The sequence below is a fragment of the Nerophis lumbriciformis genome, linkage group LG04, assembly GCF_033978685.3.
Source record: "Nerophis lumbriciformis linkage group LG04, RoL_Nlum_v2.1, whole genome shotgun sequence".
Lineage (NCBI taxonomy): Eukaryota > Metazoa > Chordata > Actinopteri > Syngnathiformes > Syngnathidae > Nerophis > Nerophis lumbriciformis.
In genome coordinates this window covers 46,283,334-46,307,500 of record NC_084551.2, presented here as the reverse complement: position 1 = coordinate 46,307,500, position 24,167 = coordinate 46,283,334, and the positions used below count along the sequence as shown (strand labels likewise).

At 40.4% G+C, this 24,167-nt stretch overlaps 1 protein-coding gene across 1 annotated transcript in view; it reads right to left on the bottom strand.

Moving 5' to 3' along the window:
* The window catches only part of thsd7ab (thrombospondin, type I, domain containing 7Ab), a 671,822-nt gene that overhangs the window by 268,185 nt on the left and 379,470 nt on the right, over positions 1 to 24,167 (bottom strand). Inside the window, exon 9 of the mRNA XM_061956418.2 lies at positions 23,023 to 23,269. Coding sequence (XP_061812402.2) covers positions 23,023 to 23,269 — 247 coding nt within the window. The remainder of the gene's footprint in view (positions 1 to 23,022; positions 23,270 to 24,167) is intronic.

The window sequence follows — 24,167 nt, the reverse complement described above, 5'->3', positions numbered from 1 at the left end:
CCTGTCTGAAAATCGTAGCAACATTTACCTGAAGACCGAACGCAACACTGAATTTTAGAGATGGAACGATATCAAAATCTCACAGTACGATATTCTCACGATAGTAAGACTACAGTACGATATTATCATGTTCTCAAGGTATTCAATCCATGGCAAGTGGACTGTTTGTTTTTTTCTTAGAACTCGTTTTGCCTCTCATCCAAGTAGGCTTTATCAGTTTATGCTCATAGACTTTAGATTGATCAGGTAGAGGTGGCGACTTGTCCAGGGTGTACCCCACCTTCTACCCATGTACAGCTGGGTAGAACCACATCATCTGCAAAAAGCAGAGACCTAATCCTGCAGCCACCAAACCAGATCCCCTCAACGCCTTGACTGCGCCTAGAAATTCTGTCCATAAAAGTTATGAACAGAATCGGTGACAAAGGGCAGCCTTGGCGGAGTCCAACCCTCACTGGAAACGTGTCCGACTTACTGCCGGCAATGCGGACCAAGCTCTGACACTGATCATACAGGGAGCGAACCGCCACAATCAGACAGTCCGATACCCCATACTCTCTGAGCACTCCCCACAGGACTTCCCGAGGGACACGGTCAAATGCCTTCTCCAAGTCCACAAAGCACATGTACACTGGTTGGGCAAACTCCCATGGACCCTCAAGGACCCTGCCGAGAGTATAGAGCTGGTCCACAGTTCCACGACCAGGACGAAAACCACACTGTTCCTCCTGAATCCGAGGTTAGACTATCCGGCGTATCCTCCTCTCCAGTACACCTGAATAGACCTTACCGGGAAGGCTGAGGTATCGATTCTCATTTTTCAAAAAACGATTTTCTTCCCCCGCTCCCGGCAATGTGTATGTGCCTTCTGGTCTACCGTCGGTATTGCGCAATAAGCAGCGTGGCTACCTAGTGTCGTGTTGTTGTGTTGCCCCTAAAATGCAGGTAGAAGAATAAGACACCGAGCAGCCTAAAGAAGAAATACAACCGCCTCCGCGGACTTTGAAAGCAAACGTTTGGAGACACTTTGGATTTTTACCGTGGCAAGAAAGGGCTTGACATGACTCATGCAATGTGCAGACTTTGCAACGCTAAAGTGAAGTATTTTGGGAATACTTCAAATTCCGGCGCCACCCAGAGTTATCAGAGGAAAAGGATCATCCACTAACAACACCGGCAGCTAATCAACGCACACTTCACCAGTTTACAAAATGACCACCCAGTTCTGAAGGGGCAAAGAAGATAACCAGATCCATTGCTTGTTTCATTGCAAAAGACCTGCGACCATACAGCGCAGTGGAGAGAGAAGGCTTCAGGTTCATGATCAAAACCATTGAGCCACGGTATGACATCCCATCACTTCACAGAGAGACAAAGCTCAAAGTGGGGGAAGCTGTGACTAAAGCTAGCAGAGTAGCTAGAAGACATTTTATTACTGCTTTTGTGTTTTGTTAAGAAAAAAAGAGACACAACTAACTAGTGTTTGTGTAATTTTATTTTTGGAAGTGGCATGTTCTCAGAAATATAAAGGCAGCTAGCCTAAGCTCATTTGAATTATGAATCATGTATTTAGTTGTTTTACACAAATAAGTAGTTCATAATGAACAGTTACAGTATTTTTGTATAATTTATGGTAATGTTTGGGCAAGTTCTGGCACAGACTGGCAGCTAGCCGAGCCTTCCAATTGTATTCTATTGATGTTACAGTCACAGGAGTTGTATTACTGTATTTTATTGTTCTGGTAACTGAGTGAGTAGTAACTCAGTGTCAAATTCAGACGTTTTGTTCTACAAAACCCGTTTCCATATGAGTTGGAAAATTATGTTAGATGTAAATATAAACGGAATACAATGATTTGCAAATCCTTTTCAACCCATATTCAATTGAATGCATTACAAAGACAAGATATTTGATGTTCAAACTCGGACATTTTTTTTTTTTTTGCAAATAATAATTAACTTAGAATTTCATGGCTGCAACACGTGCCACAGTAGCTGGGAAAATGCATGTTCACCACTGTGTTACATGGCCTTTCCTTTTAACAACACTCAGTAAACGTTTGGGAACTGAGGAGACACATTTTTTAAGCTTCTCAGGTGGATTTCTTTCCCATTCTTGCTTGATGTACAGCTTAAGTTGTTCAACAGTCCGGGGGTCTCCGTTGTGGTATTTTAGGCTTCATAATGCGCCACACATTTTCAATGGGAGACAGGTCTGGACTACAGGCAGGCCAGTCTAGTACCCGCACTCTTTTACTATGAAGCCACATTGATGTAACACGGGGCTTGGCATTATCTTGCTGAAATAAGCAGGGGCGTCCATGGTAACGTTGCTTGGATGGCAACATATGTTGCTCCAAAACCTGTATGTACCTTTCAGCATTAATGGCGCCTTCACAGATGTGTAAGTTACCCATGTCTTGGGCACTAATACACCCCCATACCATCACAGATGCTGGCTTTTCAACTTTGCGCCTATAACAATCACACGACGTCCACAGTTTCCAAAAACAATTTGAAATGTGGACTCGTCAGACCACAGAACACTTTTCCACTTTGTATCAGTCCATCTTAGATGAGCTCAGGCCCAGCGAAGCCGACGGCGTTTCTGCGTGTTGTTGATAAACGGTTTCCGCCTTGCATAGGAGAGTTTTAACTTGCACTTACAGATGTAGCGACCAACTGTATTTACTGACAGTGGGTTTCTGAAGTGTTCCTGAGCCCATGGGGTGATATCCTTTACACACTGATGTCGCTTGTTGATGCAGTGCAGCCTGAGGGATCGAAGGTTACGGGCTTAGCTGCTTACGTGCAGTGCTTTCTCCAGATTCTCTGAACCCTTTGATGATATTACGGACCGTAGATGGTGAAATCCCTAAATTCCTTGCAATAGCTGGTTGAGAAAGATTTTTCTTAAACTGTTCAACAATTTGCTCACGCATTTGTTGACAAAGTGGTGACCCTCGCCCCATCCTTGTTTGTGAATGACTGAGCATTTCATGGAATCTACTTTTATACCCAATCATGGCACCCACCTGTTCCCAATTTGCCTGTTCACCTGTGGGATGTTCCAAATAAGTGTTTGATGAGCATTCCTCAACTTTATCAGTATTTATTGCCACTTTTCCCAACTTCTTTGTCACGTGTTGCTGGCATCAAATTCTCAAGTTAATGATTATTTGCAAAAAAAATAAAGTTTATCAGTTTGAATATCAAATATGTTGTCTTTGTAGCATATTCAATTGAATATGGGTTGAAAATGATTTGCAAATCATTGCATTCCGTTTATATTTACATCTAAAACAATTTCCCAATTCATATGGAAACGGGGTTTGTAGTTAAAATTTGTGCAAGCATGAATATATCAGACAACATATTGTTGTCTTGGATTTACATTTGTGTGTTTACATTATTGCAATCAGTTGATAAAACATTGTCCTTTACAATTATAAAAGCTTTTTACAAGAATCTACTACTCTGCTTGCATGTCAGCAGACTGGGGTAGATCCTGCTGAAATCCTATGTATTGAATGAATAGAGAATCGTTTTGAATCAGAAAAATATGTTTTTTGAATCGAGAATCGAGTTGAATCGAAAAAAAAAATCGATTTATAATCGAACCTTGACGTCAAGAATCGATATTGAATCGAATCGTGGGACACCAAAAGATTCGCAGCCCTAGCGTGCAACGTCATGTCTGCATACAGTTGAGGTTGCATTCACATTAGAAATGGCATTTTTGTGTGTCGTGAATGGCCACTAAAAAGATTGGATTTGACAAAAAAAAATCTAAATTGGAATTCTGATTTGGTCAGATCTAGTCTAGTAGCTGGTGTCAAAACCCCAATTGTTCATACTCCAACACCAGTATCGTTATATAACATACGATAGAGCGGAACTCTCAAGTTGGAGTATAAATAGTTGGGGGTTTGGCACCAGCTACTAGACTAGACCTTCCATCCCATCCATCCATTTTCTACTGCGTGTCGCTTTCAGGGTCACGGGGGGTGCTGGAGCCTATCTCAGCTGTACATAGGTAGCAGGTGGTGTACACCCTGGACAAGTCGCCACCTCTACCTGATCAATCTAAAGTCTATGAGCATAAACTGATAAAGCCTACTTGGATGAGAGGCAAAACGTCTTCTAAGAAAAAAACAAACAGTCCAGTTGCCATGGATTGAATACACTGAGAACATGATAATATCGTACCGTAGTCTTACTATCGTGAGAATATCGTACTGGGAGATTTTGATATCGTTCCGTCTCTAAAATTCAGTATTGCTTTCGGTCTTCAGGTAAATGTTGCTACGATTTTCAGACTGGGTTGGGGAGGAGATCCTCCCCCAAGTGGAGGAGTTCAAGTACCTCGGAGCCTTGTTCACGAGTGAGGGAAGAGTGGATCGTGAGATCAACAGGCGGATCGGTGCGGCGTCTTCAGTAATGCGGACGCTGTATTGATCCGTTGTGGTGAAGAAGGAGCTGAGCCGGAAGGCAAAGCTCTCGATTTTCCGGTCGATCGACGTTCCCATCCTCACTTATGGTCATGAGCTTTGGGTCATGACTGAAAAGACAAGATCACGTGTACAAGCGGCCGAAATGAGTTTCCTCCGCCGGGTGGGGTGAGAAGCTCTGCCATCCGGGAGGAGCTCAAAGTAAAACCGCTGCTCCTCCACATGGAGAGGAGCCAGATGAGGTGGTTCGGGCATCTGGTCAGGATGCCACCCGAACGCCTCCCGAGGCCACGGGGAAGACCCAGGACACGTTGGGAAGACTATCTCCCCCGGGAGGAGCTGGACGAAGTGGCTGGGGAGAGGGAAGTCTGGGCTTCCCGGCTTAGGCTGCTGCCCCCGCGACCCGACCTCGGATAAGCGGAAGAAGATTGATGGATGGATGTATTTTCAGATTGGCGTTTCTTCCGGCCGCACTCTAAAATGTAATGAAAGTCTTTTAGCAGGGCAACATCAGCATCATAAGCCTAACTGGTAAAACTGGGCTTCAAGAAGAGTCGACGTGACGTGATTAGTGGTAAAGCAAGAGAGGATCAGATATCAGATACATCGGGTATTTCGGAGATTGAGAGACCATTTTTAGTGAAACAAGGCGGAAACTGGAGTGAAGCCCACTTTCGTCAGAATGGCGTCCTGCTCGATGCTTTTGCGTTTATCTCTGCCAGAGGAGATTACTAACATCCTGGAATTGGAGCGTTCTATTTTTTCCCCCCTCAAGCGAGCCGATAAAGGCAGCGGCGGTGTCTGGGTCAGCTGGCGGACATTCATCTTCATTCTGTCGCGCTCACAGCGAATCAGGTTGGCCGTGAACACGCTGCACTTTGACCTTTTACATAAGTGATGCCCCCACTCTTGCCTGGCTGGTACAAGCACACCTGAGAGGTAGCAAAATAAACTATGCTTTCTAAAAAGGAGGAGATCATCATCACCTCCTCCTTCATCCTCTGCTGTGGAGCCAATCAGCCCAACTGGCACAAGACCAGTAGTTTATTTTTAAAGGCCTACTGAAATGCGATTTTCTTATTTAAACGGGGATAGCAGGTCCATTCTATGTGTCATACTTGATCATTTCGCGATATTGCCATATTTTTACTGAAAGGATTTAGTAGAGAACATCGACAATAAAGTTCGCAACGTTTGGTCGCTGATAAAAAAGCCTTGCCTCTACCGGAAGTAGCAGACGATATACGCGTGACGTCACAGGTTGTGGAGCTCCTCACATCCGCACATTGTTTACAATCATGGCCACCAGCAGCGAGAGCGATTCGGACCGAGAAAGTGACGATTTCCCCATTAATTTGAGTGAGGATGAAAGATTCGTGGATGAGGAAAGTGAGAGTGAAGGACTAGAGGGCAGTGGGAGCGATTCAGATAGGGAAGATGCTGTGAGAGGCGGGTGGGACCTGCTATTCAGCTGGGAATGACTAAAACAGTAAATAAACACAACACATATATATACTCTATTAGCCACAACACAACCAGGCTTATATTTAATATGCTGCAAATTAATCCCACATAACAAACACCTCACCCCTCCCGTCCATATAACCCGCCAATACAACTCAAACACCTGCACAACACACTCAATCTGTCATGTCTGTGTAATCATGTTTTGTTTTAAGTCATGTTTTGTTTAGTTTCTGGCTTTTCACTCCCTTGTCTTGTTTGCATGATTACCCATTAGTTTCACCTGTTCCACGTTTGGACTCATTATGCACTCTTGTTTGTCACCATAGCAACCATTAGTTTTCACCTGTCACGTCACGCACCTGTTTCACGTTTTGAGTCACGCACCTGTTTTCGTTAATCATGTCTGTGTTATTTAAGCTTTTCATTTTCTGTTGTTCGTCCTGACGACATCCCCGCATTTATGCCCCCTGTCACACTCTGTCCACCTCTGCGTACTTCATGTCCATGCCAAGTAAGTTTGTTTATTATTGCCACAGTTAGTGTTTTTTGTTGTACATAGTTTTTTGCCCCCATGCAAGTCTTTTGTTTTTGTTAGTCAAGTTTGTACATCCGCCTTGAGCGCGCCTTTTGTTCCTTTGAGTGTTATTATTAAATATGTATTCACCTACAAGTCATATCCAGTCCAATTCACTTGCACCTCGGGAGAACAAACCAAGCCATAGTACAAGTCATGACACTATCCCACAGCCCAAAGTACCGTTCACCTCCCCAAAGTTCATACAGCACATATATTTCCCCAAAGTCCCCAAAGTTACGTACGTGACATGCACATAGCGGCACGCACGTACAGGCAAGCGATCAAATGTTTGGAAGCCGCAGCTGCATGCGTACTCACGGTACCGCGTCTGCGCATCCAACTCAAAGTCCTCCTGGTAAGAGTCTCTGTTGTCCCAGTTCTCCACAGGCCAATGGTAAAGCTTGACTGTCATCTTTCGGGAATGTAAACAATGAAACAGCGGCTGTGTTTGTGTTGCTGCAGTCGGCCGCAATACACCGCTTTCCACCTACAGCTTTCTTCTTTGCTGTCTCCATTGTTCATTGAACATATTGCAAAAGATTCACCAACACAGATGTCCAGGATACTGTGGAATTTTGCGATGAAAACAGACGACTTAATAGCTGGCCACCATGCTGTCCCAAAATGTCCTCTACAATCCGTGATGTCACGTGCCGGCGTTATCATACCGAGACGTTTTCAGCAGGATATTTTGCGCGAAATTTAAAATTGCACTTTAGTAAGCTAACCCGGCCGTATTGGCATGTGTTGCAATGTTAAGATTTCATCATTGATATATAAACTATCAGACTGCGTGGTCGGTAGTAGTGGGTTTCAGTAGGCCTTTAAGTAAACATGTTTTAGTCTCAATCTCTGTTGGCGGGGGTTCATTCCATGGAGCAAACCCCAAATATTCAGCCCTGATTAAATTGCCTTTATGTATTAATCTCATTTAATTACCATCTTTATCACCAATGACACATTAGCAGCAGTTACGCTTTCAGGAAAGCGAAGGTTCATTTCTATTTTATTTATCTGCGCTGGCCTGCAAAGGGAAGATACGACTTGGGCGGCAAAGTCACATCAGCTGGCAGGTCTGTCATCATCTCCTTCTGGTTGTTTTAATTTATTTAGGCCTGACTCACTTTGCTCTGCAGCTGTCACTTTGCTTGCAGGCTGTGCTGCCTTTCATCAGTCCTTTGTTCCTTCATCGCAGTTTCACACCAACACATATCTGAACCGAACCTTGCGCTTTCTGCACAGAAGTGCCACTTGTGTCCTTTAACGTGCAAAACAACGGTCTCGTCTCGCCGCTAAGTCATCCCGTAGGTCAGGGTCGGCAACCTTTACCACTCAAAGAGCCATTTTGACCCGTTTCACAAATTAAAGAAAACAATGGGAGCCACAAAACTATTTTGAAATTTAAAATGTAATAACACTGCATACAAAGTTTTTTTTTTGCTTTGTGCTATGTATAATCCAGGGGTCTCAAACACGCGGCCCGTGAGACGTTATTTTTCGCAAGTTTTATATGAATGGCGCACATACTTGCCAACCTTCCCGATTTTCCCGGGAGATTCCCGTAATTCAGGGCTATTATCCTTTCGAATGTCTGCTGATTTTCACCCAAACAATACTAATAAGGGCGTGCCGTGATGGCACTGCCATTAGCGCCCTTTACAGCCTGTACTAACAGCGTGCCAGCCCGGTTACATGTTGTATGCGGCCTCTGCCTGCACACGTAAGTGACTGCAAGGCATACTTGGTCAACAGCCATACAGGTCACACTGAGGGTGGCCGTATAAACAACTGTAACACTGTTACAAATATGCGCCACACTGTCAACCCACACCAAACAGGAATGACAAACACATTTCGAGAATGACAAACACATTTCGGGAGAACATCCGCACCGTAACACAACATAAACACAACAGAACAAATACCCAGAATCCCATGCATCCTTAACTCTTCCGGGCTACATTATACACCCCTCTGTGCGTCAGTTGAGGTGGGCGGGGTTTGGTGGTAGCGGGGGTATATAACGTAGCCCGGAAGAGTTAGGAATGCATGGGATTCTGGGTATTTGTTCTGTTGTGTTTATGTTGTGTTACGGTGCGGATGTTCTCCCAAAATGTGTTTGTCATTCTTGTTTGGTGTGGGTTTACATTGTGGCGCATATTAGTAAGAGTGTTAAAGTTGTTTAAATCGCCACCCTCAGTGTAACCTGTATGGCTGTTGACCAAGTATGCCTTGCAGTCACTTACGTGAGTAGGCAAAAACCCCATACAACATGTGACTGGGCCGCCACGCAGATAGTATGGTGAAAAAAGCCGACGCGACGACAGATTGTAAACTCGCCCTCACTATTGTTGTCCTGGTGAAAGTCGGAGGATGGTTACCCCGGGAGATTTTCGGGAGAGGCACTGAAATTCCGAGGGGGGGGACGGCAAGTAAGCAGCTGAGCCGCATCAGAGTGATCAAAGAGTCGCATGCGGCTCCGGAGCCGCGGGTTGCCGACCCCTGCCGTAGGTTGTCTATAGATGCCTCTTATATAAGGGTTAGAGAATTTTTTTTCTACATTTTAAAACACTTCCTTGTGGTCTAACATGTAACAAGGAGCAAAAAGAAGTAAAAACGTATATCTGCCCCGTATTCACACAATAACTTAATTTTAGTGTGGTGCTGGTTGTTGTTTTCATTAGTACACTGCAAAAAGTCAGTGTTCAAAAACAAGAAAAAAAAATACAAAAATGAGGGGTATTTTATTTGAACTAAGCAAAATTATCTGCCAATAGAACAAGAAAATTTGGCTTGTCAAGACTTTCCAAAACAAGTAAAATTAGCTAACCTCAATGAACCCAAAAATACCTTAAAATAAGTATATTCTCACTAATAACAAGTGCACTACTATACGAGTACGTATTTTCTATTGTTTCATTGAAAATAAAACAGCAGAGTCCAAGTTCACCAACTCAGTGGCCTAGTGGTTAGAGTGTCTGCCCTGATATCGGTAGGTTGTGAGTTCAAAACCCCGGCCGAGTCATACCAAAGACTATAAAAATGGGACCCGTTACCTTCCTGCTTGGCACTGAGCATTAAGGGTTGGAATTGGGGGTTAAACAACAAAAATGATTCCCAGGCGTGGCCACCGCTGCTGCCCACTGCTCCCCTCACCTCCCAGGGGGCGAACAAGGGGATGGGTTAAATGCAGAGGACACATTTCACCACACCTAGTGTGTGTATGAACAATCATTGGTACTTTAACTTTGCTTTAAAATGTAATATCGGAAATTATCGGTATCGGTTTTTTTTTATAATCGGTCCTTTTTTTTTTTTTAATTAAATCAACATAAAAAACACAATATACACTTACAATTAGTGCACCAACCCTCCAAAAAACCCTCCCCCATTTACACTCATTCACACAAAAGGGTTGTTTCTTTCTGTTATTAATATTCTGGTTCCTACATTATATATCAATATATATCAATACAGTCTGCAAGGGATACAGTCCGTAAGCACACATGATTGTGCGTGCTGCTGGTCCACTAATAGTACTAACCTTTAACAGTTAATTTTACTCATTTTCATTAATTACTAGTTTCTATGTAACTGTTTTTATATTGTTTTACTTTCTTTTTTATTCAAGAAAAAGTTTTTAATTTATTGATCTTATTTTATTTTATTAATATTTAAAAAAATGACCTTATCTTCACCATACCTGGTTGTCCAAATTCGGCATAATAATGTGTTAATTCCACGACTGTATATATCAGTATCGGTTGATATCGGTATCGGTAATTAAAGAGTTGGACAATATCGGAATATCGGATATCGGCAAAAAGCCATTATCGGACATCCCTACTTTATTTGGCTGTCATCTGTTTTAATATGAGACACAAATGTGTCAAAGTCATGATTTTTTTTTCATGCTTGAAATAAGAAATTATTACTTTAAAAAAAGTAGTTTTATACTTGTGAGTGTTGATGACACGGCTTTGCATCAGTTGATATTCTAGTTTCCAGCATGTTTTACTCAATATAGGTCATCAAATCTCAGCAACAAGCTGTAATATCTTACTGAGATCATTTAGGACTAAAACCCTTAAAACAAGTAAAACACTCTAACATAAAATCTGCTTAGTGAGAAGAATGATCTTATCAGACAGAAAATAAGCAAATATCACCCTTATTTGAGATATTTAATCTTGCTTAGATTTCAGTTTTTGCAGTGTAAAAGGTGACTTCCTGTATTCAACTTCTGATGCTGTCTTGTTGACATACAATTTAAAGTAGGGATGTCCGATAATGGCTTTTTGCCGATATCCGATATTGTCCAACTCTTTAATTACCGATACCGATATCAACCGATATATACAGTCGTGGAATTAACACACTACTATGTCTAATTTGGACAACCAGATATGGTGAAGATAAGGTACTTTAAAAAAAATAAAAATAAAATAAAATAAGATGAATAAATTAAAAACATTTTCTTGAATAAAAAAGAAAGTACAACAATATAAAAACAGTTACATTAAAACTAGTAATTAATGAAAATTAGTAAAATTAACTGTTAAAGGTTAGTACTATTAGTGGACCAGCAGCACGCACAATCATGTGTGCTTACGGACTGTATCCCTTGCAGACTGTATTGATATATATTGATATATAATGTAGGAACCAGAATATTAATAACAGAAAGAAACAACCCTTTTGTGTGAATGAGTGTAAATGGGGGAGGGAGGTTTTTTGGGCTGGTGCACTAATTGTAAGTGTATCTTGTGTTTTTTATGTTGATTTAATAAAAAGCAAAAAAAAAAAAAAAACCGATACTGATAATTAAATTAATAATTTCCGATATTACATTTTAACGCATTTATCGGCCGATAATATCGGCAGGCCGATGTTATGAGGGGCCGTTAGGGACATTATTCAGAATTACCTCTTACATACACTACTGAAATGCTCTCACACAAACAACTGAAATCTTTTTCTTTTATACACACTACTGAAACACTCTTATAAACACTACTGAAATGCTCTTACATACACTACTGAAATGCTCTCACATAAACAACTGAAATCTTTTTCTTTTATACACACTACTGAAACACTCTTATAAACACTACTGAGATGCTCTTACATACACTACTGAAATGCTCTTATAAATACTACTGAAACACTCTTATAAACACTACTGAAACACTCTTACATACACTACTGAAACACTCTTAACACTACTGAAACACTCTTATAAACACTACTGAAACATTCTTACATACACTACTGAAACACTCTTATAAACACTACTGAAACATTCTTACATACACTACTGAAACACTCTTATAAACACTACTGAAACATTCTTACATACACTACTGAAACACTCTTATAAACACTACTGAAACATTCTTACATACACTACTGAAACACTCTTATAAACACTACTGAAACATTCTTACATACACTACTGAAACACTCTTATAAACACTACTGAAATGTTTTTGTCTCACGCACACACACACACGCGCACACACACCTGGAATTATTTTTCACTAGTATGTATAAACGGATTTCACCTGTGTGTGTGTGTGCTTTTTACACATCCGTGTGAGAGACAACAATTTCAGTAGTATGTGTGCAAAGATTTCAGTTATGTGTATGAGCGCATCTTACCAGTGTGTATGCAAGCATTTTACCAGTGTGTGTAAGAGCATCTTACCAGTGTGTATGCGAGCATTTTACCAGTGTGTGTAAGAGCATCTTACCAGTGTGTGTAAGAGCATCTTACTAGTGTGTGTGAGCGATGTTGCATTCCGGTTCCGGTCACCAATAATCCCCGCCCCTTTTCAGACAAGTTTTTTTTTTTTTTAAAGCCAAGCTGTTGACAAAATGTCTGCCGACAAGTAGCTTAACCGAGGCGGGAGCTCCACTTCATAAGTTGAGGGCTTCAGCGGAGAATATAAGAACACTTTCAATGCAACAAGGGTCGGGCTGCCGCCGTGGGTCGCCCCTGCAGGACGCGGCACCTGAGCGGCCACACAGGTGCCTTTCTCCTCCCGACAGCCAAGCAGCCTGGAGCAAATGTTACCTTGCGAGTTTACACTGCATCATCATCAAGTGCAACGTTTCAGTTCATGGACATCGAAGCAAGAGGAGGAAAAGGTAATTAGACATTATTTATTTCTAAATGATTGTTGAATCCCTCGAAATGTAAGGCGACATGGCATTGTAGTGCGCTACAATGGTAACATGTCGAAATGTGAGTCATGTCGTGGTACGTCAGTAGCTAATCAAACACTAATGATAATGGATTACAATTATTTAGCGTTTTTCTATCGACTTGATAAGGGGTCCCCAAACTACGGCCCGCGGGCCGGTTACGGTCCACCAAAGTCCAACATCTGGTTCGATGGAAAAAAAAAAAGTTGTATTATTATTTTCAATCTGTCTTTTCTAATCCATTTTTTGGTGTCCCCTAGCCGCTCAGGCAAATCATATTGTCTAAAAATGCATTTCCCTGTATGACTTATATTGTCTTGGCTGTTTCCATGTGATCTGATTGTTACATTCTTATTCCAGAGTCACCACACAGCTGCGTGACTATTTCAACAAGGACAGAATAAACAACCTCTGGATTCATGGAACTTCTCTGCACACAAATATATTAATTGGAATATTCAATCAATTTCACATAGAAACATTGTGATTATTATTTTCAACAGTGTGTTGAAAACAACCTTTTTTGGCTCAGAAAGGTTCCTTATGTCTTATTATTCATATGCTTTCAATACTTGTCGGTGTGTAATTCCAGACATAGATGTAAACATTAATGAGACAACAATGAACATTTTTCAACAAGTGAACCCACTTGAAAATGATGGCAACTATGGAATAGACATTTTCACTTCAATTCTGCACTTTATTCCGTGAACAATATGTGAAATATAAGGTTTGTTAAAATGTTTTCTTCTCTTGTGCAGTGTATTCTGCAAATTAACATTTTGTAAAAAATAAATAAAGGAACCTGTTATACAGACATATATGAAGTTGCCCACTTTATTATTGCAAATATCAAAATAACACTGCAATATGTTTGTGCCGTAAACATTTATGTTTCTACCGTTGAGGTTTTTAAGTTATTTTATGTTCTGACGAGTAATGTCATCCAGCCCCCACCATCACACACACTTTGTCAAAATCTCCCCAAACTTGTCCCAAATGTTTGTGCTACACAATTTTTTTGTCTTATGATTATTGTATTTAGGCTAGGTGTAAATATTAACACATTAACTTAAACTATAATTTTAGACAAACAATATATATTGTCTGACTACAAGAAGCATTGAAAAGTATATAAATAATAAGCCATAACAGGGGCGTCACTAGCTTTTAAGGACAGGGGGGGCTTAGCCCCCAGGAGATGCACAGGATGCGAGCGAACGTAGCGCACGAGCAAAACACTTCACAAACGGCTAACAAAGACTTATAAATAATTCATTGTTATTATTATTATTTCAGTCGGTTTATTTTCAATCTGTGTTCAGTACAACAACAAACATGGCTTTGCACAGTGATATTTTGTTTACAGCATCAACAAGAAACAATTACTTGCATGATCCTTCAAGATACACTGAAACACAATGAAAGTGGTGGCATTAGCCTTTATGTTATTAATTCACAACATAGAGGCTAATGCCACCACTTTAGCTCACAATACAATAATTGTTTGTTCCCAAATATTTTGAAGTTGCACAGATTACATTTTGGGCACATATGTGACTAAAATGGTTGTAAATTAAAGCCCTGGAAATATTACTTAGTTACTTGAATTAAAATAATATCTGGATCGGGATAATTTGGCTTAAATATAATTATATATATATATATATATATATATATATATATATATATATATATATATATATACATGTGTGTGTGGGAAAAAAATCACAAGACTATTTCATCTCTACAGGCCTGTTTCATGAGGGGGGGGTTCCCTCAATCATCAGGAGATTTTAATGGGAGCATTCACATACCATGGATTATATAGGGCACAGAGTGGGTGGGTACAGGCTGGTGTAGGGGCGTGGTGATTGGCTCATGTGTTACCTAGGAGGTGTTTCCGTCTGTGGCGGCATGCTGTTACAATTTCGCTGCGCTTGTTGAGGGATGACAGGTCTGGACGGTAAATAATAAACAGTTTTTCTTTCAAGCATAGGTTGCATCTTTTATTACCACTATTGTAAGGTGTGCTGGATGCAAGAATTTGCCATGTTATTGAATATTCAACATTATTGTCTTTGAGGTCCCAAATGTGTTTGCTGAGTTCTGTGGTATTCCGCAGGTTTTGGTTCCTGAAAGAAGCCTTGTGATTGTTCCATCTGGTTTTGAACTCTCCCTCAGTTAATCCTACATATGTGTCGGATGTGTTAATGTCCTTGCGTGTTACCTTAGATTGGTAGACAACTGATGTTTGTAAGCACCCCCCGTTGAGAGGGCAATCAGGTTTCTTTCGACAGTTGCAACCTTTGTTGGTTTTGGAGTCGCTTTGTCCGGGGGCCGACGGCTCATTTGCAATTGTTTTGTTGTGGTTTGAGATGATTTGTCGTATATTGTTCATACAGCTGTAGCTCAATTTAATGTTGTTCTTGTTGAATACTTTTCTTAGGGTGTTGTCTTTGGGAAAGTGTTTGTCAATCAGATTGAGGAATTTGTGTCCAATGTTAGTTGAGACGTTTTTGCTGTATGGGGGGTTGTACCAGATGATGTCGTTTCGTTTTCTGTTCTTTTTCGGTTGGTTTCCTGGCGTGGGTTCATAGGTGAGGGTGAAATTGTATCCGCTTTCATCAAGGGCTTTTTGGTACGGGGGGGTTGCTTGGTCAAATTCAGCTTTGCTAGATGACAGCATCGATAGCCTTTTATTAATTCCGGTAGGTATTCTTTTCGTGGTAGTGGGTGGGTGGTTGCTGTCATGGTGCACGTATTGGAGTGTTGTGTTGGGTTTCGTGAATGGTTGGTAGCTGTTATTTCTCAGGTTGAAAGTGAAAGTGTTATCTAAGGTAACACGCAAGGACATTAACACATCCGACACATATGTAGGATTAACTGAGGGAGAGTTCAAAACCAGATGGAACAATCACAAGGCTTCTTTCAGGAACCAAAACCTGCGGAATACCACAGAACTCAGCAAACACATTTGGGACCTCAAAGACAATAATGTTGAATATTCAATAACATGGCAAATTCTTGCATCCAGCACACCTTACAATAGTGGTAATAAAAGATGCAACCTATGCTTGAAAGAAAAACTGTTTATTATTTACTGTCCAGACCTGTCATCCCTCAACAAGCGCAGCGAAATTGTAACAGCATGCCGCCACAGACGGAAACACCTCCTAGGTAACACATGAGCCAATCACCACGCCCCTACACCAGCCTGTACCCACCCACTCTGTGCCCTATATAATCCATGGTATGTGAATGCTCCCATTAAAATCTCCTGATGATTGAGGGAACCCCCCCCTCATGAAACAGGCCTGTAGAGATGAAATAGTCTTGTGATTTTTTTCCCACACACACATATATTGCGCTCTACTACGGTATCGAGCACTATTTTTTGGATAACCTTATTAAGACATATACTCCGCTCCAAATTGACATTTGTTGAGCACTGTACGACGATCAGAAATGGAAAAATTCAACATCGACTACTCCACGAAGAACATTCCCATACCCGCGCAGAATGACTACAAGCTAAGGCTCATAGAAAAGACGGAACACTTCCTAAGAAGGATGCGGTGGAAAGCACATTTTTTCCTCCACCCTGAAACAAAAGGAACGCAAAAGAAAACTTACGGATTCAAATCTACCAAGAACCCACCCACAGTTGAGGAACTAAAGGATTTTGAGAACGACATGCTCAAATTGATACAATCAGTCAAATTCAAGCCAATCCGCAACCCACTCCTCACCAAGCTGAAAAATGACAAGGAGCGCATCAAGAAAGTAAACAACCTCATCATAGCTGCCGATAAAACCACAAACTTCTACAGAATGGACATACCAGAACATCACACCTTACTGGACAGAAGCATCACCAAATCATACAAAAAAGCACAACCCAACACCTTACAGAACATCCACCTGGAAAATAAAAGGATCGCGGCTGAACTGGACATTGAGGACAGAGTGGACGCCACAGCCAACAAGGAAGCCTTCATCACATTGAAGGACCACAAACCCAACTTCCCAAATAACCCAACATGCCGACTAATAAACCCAACTAAATCTGAAATAGGAAAAATCAGCAAAATAATCCTGGACAGTCAACACAAAAATCAAGGACAAAACACCACTCAACCAATGGAGAAATACAGCAGCAGTAATCAAATGGTTCAACAACATCCAAGACAAACAACAGCACAACTTTATCTCCTTTGATATCGAAGAATTTTACCCTTCCATCACGCAAGACCTACTGACTCAAGCACTAGACTTCGCCTCAGACTACGACTCAATCACAGGCAACGAAAGAAACATCATCATCCACGCAAAAAACTCCATTCTCATCCACAACAGTACACCATGGCATAAAAAGAACAATGCAACATTTGACGTCACTATGGGAAGTTTTGACGGAGCAGAAACGTGTGAACTCGTTGGGAGTTTCCTCCTCTCCCAGGTCGCCAGCCTCAATCTGAACCTTGGTATTTACCGTGATGACGGACTGGCAGTGTGTCGCGCCTCGCCAAGGAGCAGCGAGAATACCAAGAAGCGCATATGCCAAATTTTCAAAGAGAACGGCCTACGGATCACGATTGAAGCCAACAAGCAAACCGTCAACTTCCTTGACGTCACTTTCAACCTGAGAAATAACAGCTACCAACCATTCACAAAACCCAACACAACACTCCAATACGTGCACCATGACAGCAACCACCCACCCACTACCACGAAAAGAATACCTACCGGAATTAATAAAAGGCTATCGATGCTGTCATCTAGCAAAGCTGAATTTGACCAAGCAACCCCCCCGTACCAAAAAGCCCTTGATGAAAGCGGATACAATTTCACCCTCACCTATGAACCCACGCCAGGAAACCAACCGAAAAAGAACAGAAAACGAAACAACATCATCTGGTACAGCAAAAACGTCTCAACTAACATTGGACACAAATTCCTCAATCTGATTGACAAACACTTTCCCAAAGACAACACCCTAAGAAAAGTATTCAACAAGAACAACATTAAATTGAGCTACAGCTGTATGAACAATATACGACAAATCATCTCAAACCACAACAAAACAATTGCAAATGAGCCGTCGGCCCCCGGACAAAGCGACTCCAAAACCAACAAAGGTTGCAACTGTCGAAAGAAACCTGATTGCCCTCTCAACGGGGGGTGCTTACAAACATCAGTTGTCTACCAATCTAAGGTAACACGCAAGGACATTAACACATCCGACACATATGTAGGATTAACTGAGGGAGAGTTCAAAACCAGATGGAACAATCACAAGGCTTCTTTCAGGAACCAAAACCTGCGGAATACCACAGAACTCAGCAAACACATTTTGGACCTCAAAGACAATAATGTTGAATATTCAATAACATGGCAAATTCTTGCATCCAGCACACCTTACAATAGTGGTAATAAAAGATGCAACCTATGCTTGAAAGAAAAACTGTTTATTATTTACCGTCCAGACCTGTCATCCCTCAACAAGCGCAGCGAAATTGTAACAGCATGCCGCCACAGACGGAAACACCTCCTAGGTAACACATGAGCCAATCACCACGCCCCTACACCAGCCTGTACCCACCCACTCTGTGCCCTATATAATCCATGGTATTTGAATGCTCCCATTAAAATCTCCTGATGATTGAGGGAACCCCCCCCTCATGAAACAGGCCTGTAGAGATGAAATAGTCTTGTGATTTTTTTCCCACACACACATATATTGCGCTCTACTACGGTATCGAGCACTATTTTTTGGATAACCTTATTAAGACATATATATATATATATATATATACATATATATATATATATATATATATATATATATATATATATATATATATATATTATGGCAAGCCGTTAAGGAAATTAAATATATATGGAAGTCTGAATAGAAATGAGAAAGGTTTATATATACTGCAAATAAGAAAGACTTAGAGTCCGTCTGCTGATCTGAAAAAGAGCCAAAGCTATCAAAGAGTTGAGGGATCATCTTCAAAGTGCAATGCTGAAACAAATAATGCAAACAATAAAATGTAACTTCCAGGGCTTGAGATTAACGTAGTCCCGGGGACGGTAAAAAAAATGCACGTGACGAAATGAAATGCTCCCCGGGACAATGGCTTTTAACCATTGTTTTTCTTTTTCTTTATGTATTTATTAATTTTACATTTGATATTAAATGTCTTGGTTTTTCCTCCCTCTGAAAATACAATACAATAAAACAAATATATTTAATTATGTTTTTTTCATTATTTTAACAATAGGATAATGTATATTACTTTATATAGACTCTACCAGAAACACAAAACTTAAAAACTAAATTATTTACAATTGCAGACACAAGGTTTCGTGCAGCTTCACTCATTGTAAAGGAAGACGGAAGTCCACGCAGGAGAAAAATGACTACAAAGATGGTGTCTGGGTTTTTCTTATTTATATATATATATATATATATATATATATATATATACATATATATATATATATATATATATATATATATATATATATATATATATATGCAAGGTCGCAAAGAAAATGCGGACTGGATTTTGAGTGATGTGGGCATTTTCTATATGAACAAGTGGAATGGATTGGATACCGACGCACTAAAGGGGCTCTCTACCTTACGCTATGAAGTGAGGGGAAACTGAGTGAATAATGACAGGTTATATAATTATTTATTTAAACTCATATTCGGGCCACTTTATAATGAATATGTCGGCATGTATTTGTAAAAAAAAAAAAAATTGTCCCCAAATTATTTAGGGGGGCTTAAGAATATTTTAGGGGGGCTTGAGCCCCCCTAAAACAGGCCTAACAATGCCAATGAGGCATAAGGAACCTTTTTGAGCAAAAAAAAGGATATTTAATATGTTTATGTGAAATTGATTGAATATTCCAATTAATATATTTGTGTGCAGAGAAGTTCCATGAATCCAGAGGTTGTTTATTCTGTCCTTGTTGAAATGGTCACGCAGCTGTGTGGTGACTCTGGAATAAGAATGTAACAATCAGATCACATGAAAACAGCCAAGACAATATAAGTCATACAGGGAAATGCATTTTTAGACAATATGATTTGCCTGAGCGGCTAGGGGACACCAAAAAATGGATTAGAAAAGACAGATTGAAAATAATAATACAACTTTTTTTTCTCTCCAGCGAACCAGATGTTGGACTTTGGTGGACCGTAACCGGCCCGCGGGCCGTAGTTTGGGGACCCCTTATCAAGTCGATAGAAAAACGCTAAATAATTGTAATCCATTATCATTAGTATTTGATCAGCTACTGACGTACCACGACGTGACTCACATTGACATGTTACCATTGTAGCGCACTACAATGCCATGTCGCCTTACATTTCGAGGGATTCAACAATCATTTAGAAATAAATGTCTAATTACCTTTTCCTCCTCTTGCTTCGATGTCCATGAACTGAAACGTTGCACTTGACGATGCTGCAGTGTAAACTCGCAAGGTAACATTTGCTCCAGGCTGCTTGGCTGTCGGGAGGAGAAAGGCACCTGTGTGGCCGCTCAGGTGCCGCGTCCTGCAGGGGCGACCCACGGCGGCAGCCCGACCCTTGTTGCATTGAAAGTGTTCTTATATTCTCCGCTGAAGCCCTCAAATTATGAAGTGGAGCTCCCGCCTCGGTTAAGCTACTTGTCGGCAGACATTTTGTCAACAACTTGGCTTTAAAAAAAAAAAAAAAAAAAAAAAACTTGTCTGAAAAGGGGAGGGGATTATTGGTGACCGGAACCGGAATGCAACATCGCTCACACACACTAGTAAGATGCTCTTACACACACTGGTAAGATGCTCTTACACACACTGGTAAAATGCTCGCATACACACTGGTAAGATGCTCTTACACACACTGGTAAAATGCTTGCATACACACTGGTAAGATGCGCTCATACACATAACTGAAATCTTTGCACACATACTACTGAAATTGTTGTCTCTCACACGGACGTGTAAAAAGCACACACACACACACACACAGGTGAAATCCGTTTATACATACTAGTGAAAAATAATTCCAGGTGTGTGTGCGTGTGTGTGTGTGTGCGTGAAACAAAAACATTTCAGTAGTGTTTATAAGAGTGTTTCAGTAGTGTATGTAAGAATGTTTCAGTAGTGTTTATAAGAGTGATTCAGTAGTGTATGTAAGAATGTTTCAGTAGTGTTTATAAGAGTGTTTCAGTAGTGTATGTAAGAATGTTTCAGTAGTGTTTATAAGAGTGTTTCAGTAGTGTTTATAAGAGTGTTTCAGTAGTATATGTAAGAGCATTTCAGTAGTGTTTATAAGAGTGTTTCAGTCGTGTATGTAAGAGCATTTCAGTAGTGTTTATAAGAGTGTTTCAGTAGTGTATGTAAGAGCATTTCAGTAGTGTTTATAAGAGTGTTTCAGTAGTGTATGTAAGAGTGTTTCAGTAGTGTTTATAAGAGTGTTTCAGTCGTATTTATAAGAGCATTTCAGTAGTGTATGTAAGAGCATTTCAGTAGTGTTTATAAGAGTGTTTCAGTAGTGTGTATAAAAGAAAAAGATTTCAGTTGTTTATGTGAGAGCATTTCAGTAGTGTATGTAAGAGCATTTCAGTAGTGTTTATAAGAGTATTTCAGTAGTGTGTATAAAAGAAAATGATTTCAGTTGTTTATGTGAGAGCATTTCAGTAGTGTATGTAAGAGGTAATTCTGAATAATGTCCCTAACGGCCCCTCATAGATGTTATCGGACATCTCTATAGACAACTTATTTTTTAGTAGTAAGTCAACGGGCTAGAAAGATTCCTAACTTGGCTGCTGAGGTATGCAGTAACACATACTATGTCATGTCCCATTCTATTTTGTCAAAATTATGAGGGACAATCGGTAGAAAATAAATTATTAAACGACTTGATCTTTTAATATCTGCATACTTTCTGTTTTAACATGTTCTATCTACATTTCTGTTAAAATGTAATTCACTTATTCTTCTGTTGTTTGATACTTTACATTAGTTTTGGCTGAGACTAAAAATTTGGGTATCAATCCAATACCAAGTAGCTACAGCAGGGGTCCCCAAACTACAGCCCGCGGGCCGGATCCGGCCCCCCAGCATCCAAAATCCGGCCCACAGGAAGTCCCAAGTAAAAAAAAAAGAAGTTATTATTTAAAAAAAAAATTTAATTTTTTTTTAATCTTTCCTTTCTAATCCATTTTCTACCGATTGTTACTCTTGGTGTCTCCTAGCCGCTCAGGCAAATCATATTGTCTAAAAAAGAATTTTCTCATCGATAACGTGACAATTTTAAATGTTGATGAACATCAATGTTAATTGATGTTAAATGACAAAACGGATTATAACGACAATGTATATATATATATATATATATATATGCGATATATGCGTTAATATGTAATATCAGAAATGATTGGTATCGGTTTTTTTATTATCGGTATCGTTTTTTTTTTAATTTAATTTAATTTTTTATATATATATATATATATATATATATATATATACACACACATATATATATATAAAAAAACAAACAAACAAAAAAAACGATATATATATATATATATATATATATGCTTGCTTATGGATGTCCATCGATTCGATGATGACCATCTTCTTTTATTTATGAGTCTGCTGATGTTTGAAAAGTCCGATCCTGGATCTACAGATGCGGTTACAGACCGGGCATGTGAAGGAGGTGCTGGGGGGAGCAGGGGTGGCTTGGCGAGCATGCCTCTTCACGCGTTTTGCTGCACGGTGTTGTGTGCGCTGTTCCTCAATATAATCCACTCCCTGTGAGGAGTGGGAGCGCCAGAGGTCTCGGCAGGAAGCAAGTTCCTCCAGTGAAGAGGGGTTGATCTGGCATCTCTTCAGTGTGGTCTTCATTTGGTCTTTGAACCGCTTCTTCTGCCCACCACCATATATATATATATATATATATATACACACACACACACATATATATATATATATAAAAAAAAAAATAATAATTAAAAAAAAAACGATACCAATAATAAAAAAAACGATACCAATCATTTCCGATATTACATATTAACGCATAAATCGGCCGATAATATCGGCCGGCCGATATTATCGGACATCTCTAATTTAAAGCCACATCAAAAGTAGCATGCCACGTTTCATCAAACGCATCAGTAACAGCGCTGCAAAGTACGCTCTTATTCCTAACTCTGTGTAAGAGTGCAACATTTCAAACTGTGTTAAAAGTTGACAATGTAGGGTGGACCCTTTTTAAAGAACCTGAACAGAAGCTCTACAAACACTTACTTCTTGGGGGGCACCTGGCCCACATTGACGCGCACACAGATGACCTTCCGGGTCTGCATGCCCTTGGAGCAGCCACCAGGGCCCGTGCTGCCAGAGCCCGCCGCCGATGCGTTGGGGGACGAAGCGGTGGAGGCGTCCTCGGTGCACGGCCCCCAAGGCCCGGTCTGCCAGTGGTAGACGGTGCAGGCGTGCTCGTTGCAGTTGCGCACCTGCTGGAGGGCGCTGCTGTTGGGGCACTGTGCTCCACCTTGAGGGTGCAGAAGCCCACAGTTAGTGGCTTTACTTTTATACGTGACAGACAGGAGTTATCAGTGATGCTCTGAGCAGGTTGACAAGCTCTCTGGAGACCATACCAGGATTTTACAAGGCGTCAAGGGGACTTAAGTCTAGTCCTCACTTTATGAATGTGTCACTCATGTTTCCTCTGAGAGACACGGTTGAAATTTGAAATAGTGTCTGCATGGGCCGAGAGAGCGAACCCTTTTTTTGGTTTATACAATCATAGTCAACACTTTTCAGTCCTTGTGCAACAAAAACTGCAGCTCAGAGGCGACCACAGAGGATCCTACAACAAAATGGATCAATTATTCATGATATATGTCATGATAATTAGCTTGTTCCTCCAGAACAGTGCTTTTCAAACTTTCTTCAACAAGTACCACCTGAGAAAACATTTAGCTCTCCAAGTACCACCATAATACCAACATTACCATACAGTAGCGCTGTAGGCCTAATAATTACTTAAAAACATGGCAGGGGTTTTATTTACAAGTATATTCAACATGTGTGGCCACTGTAACATTACACACAGTTTGAACGGCAACACCGTGTTTGATTATAGGAAAATAAAACACTGTACTTCAATCAAGTGATTCTTTGGCATACCACACTTTGAGAATCACTGCTCGAGAATGCAAAGCTAAGATGTGAATGTTAAACTAGCTTAGCATACAGTCCAGGCCAAACGTTTGGACACACCTTCGCATTTCAATGTGTTTTCTTTATTTTCATGACTATTTACATTGTACACTGCAAAAACTGAAATATAAGTAGGATTAAATATCTCAAATAAGGGTGATATTTGCTTATTTTCTGTCTGATAAGATCATTCTTCTCACTAAGCAGATTTTATGTTCGAGTGTTTT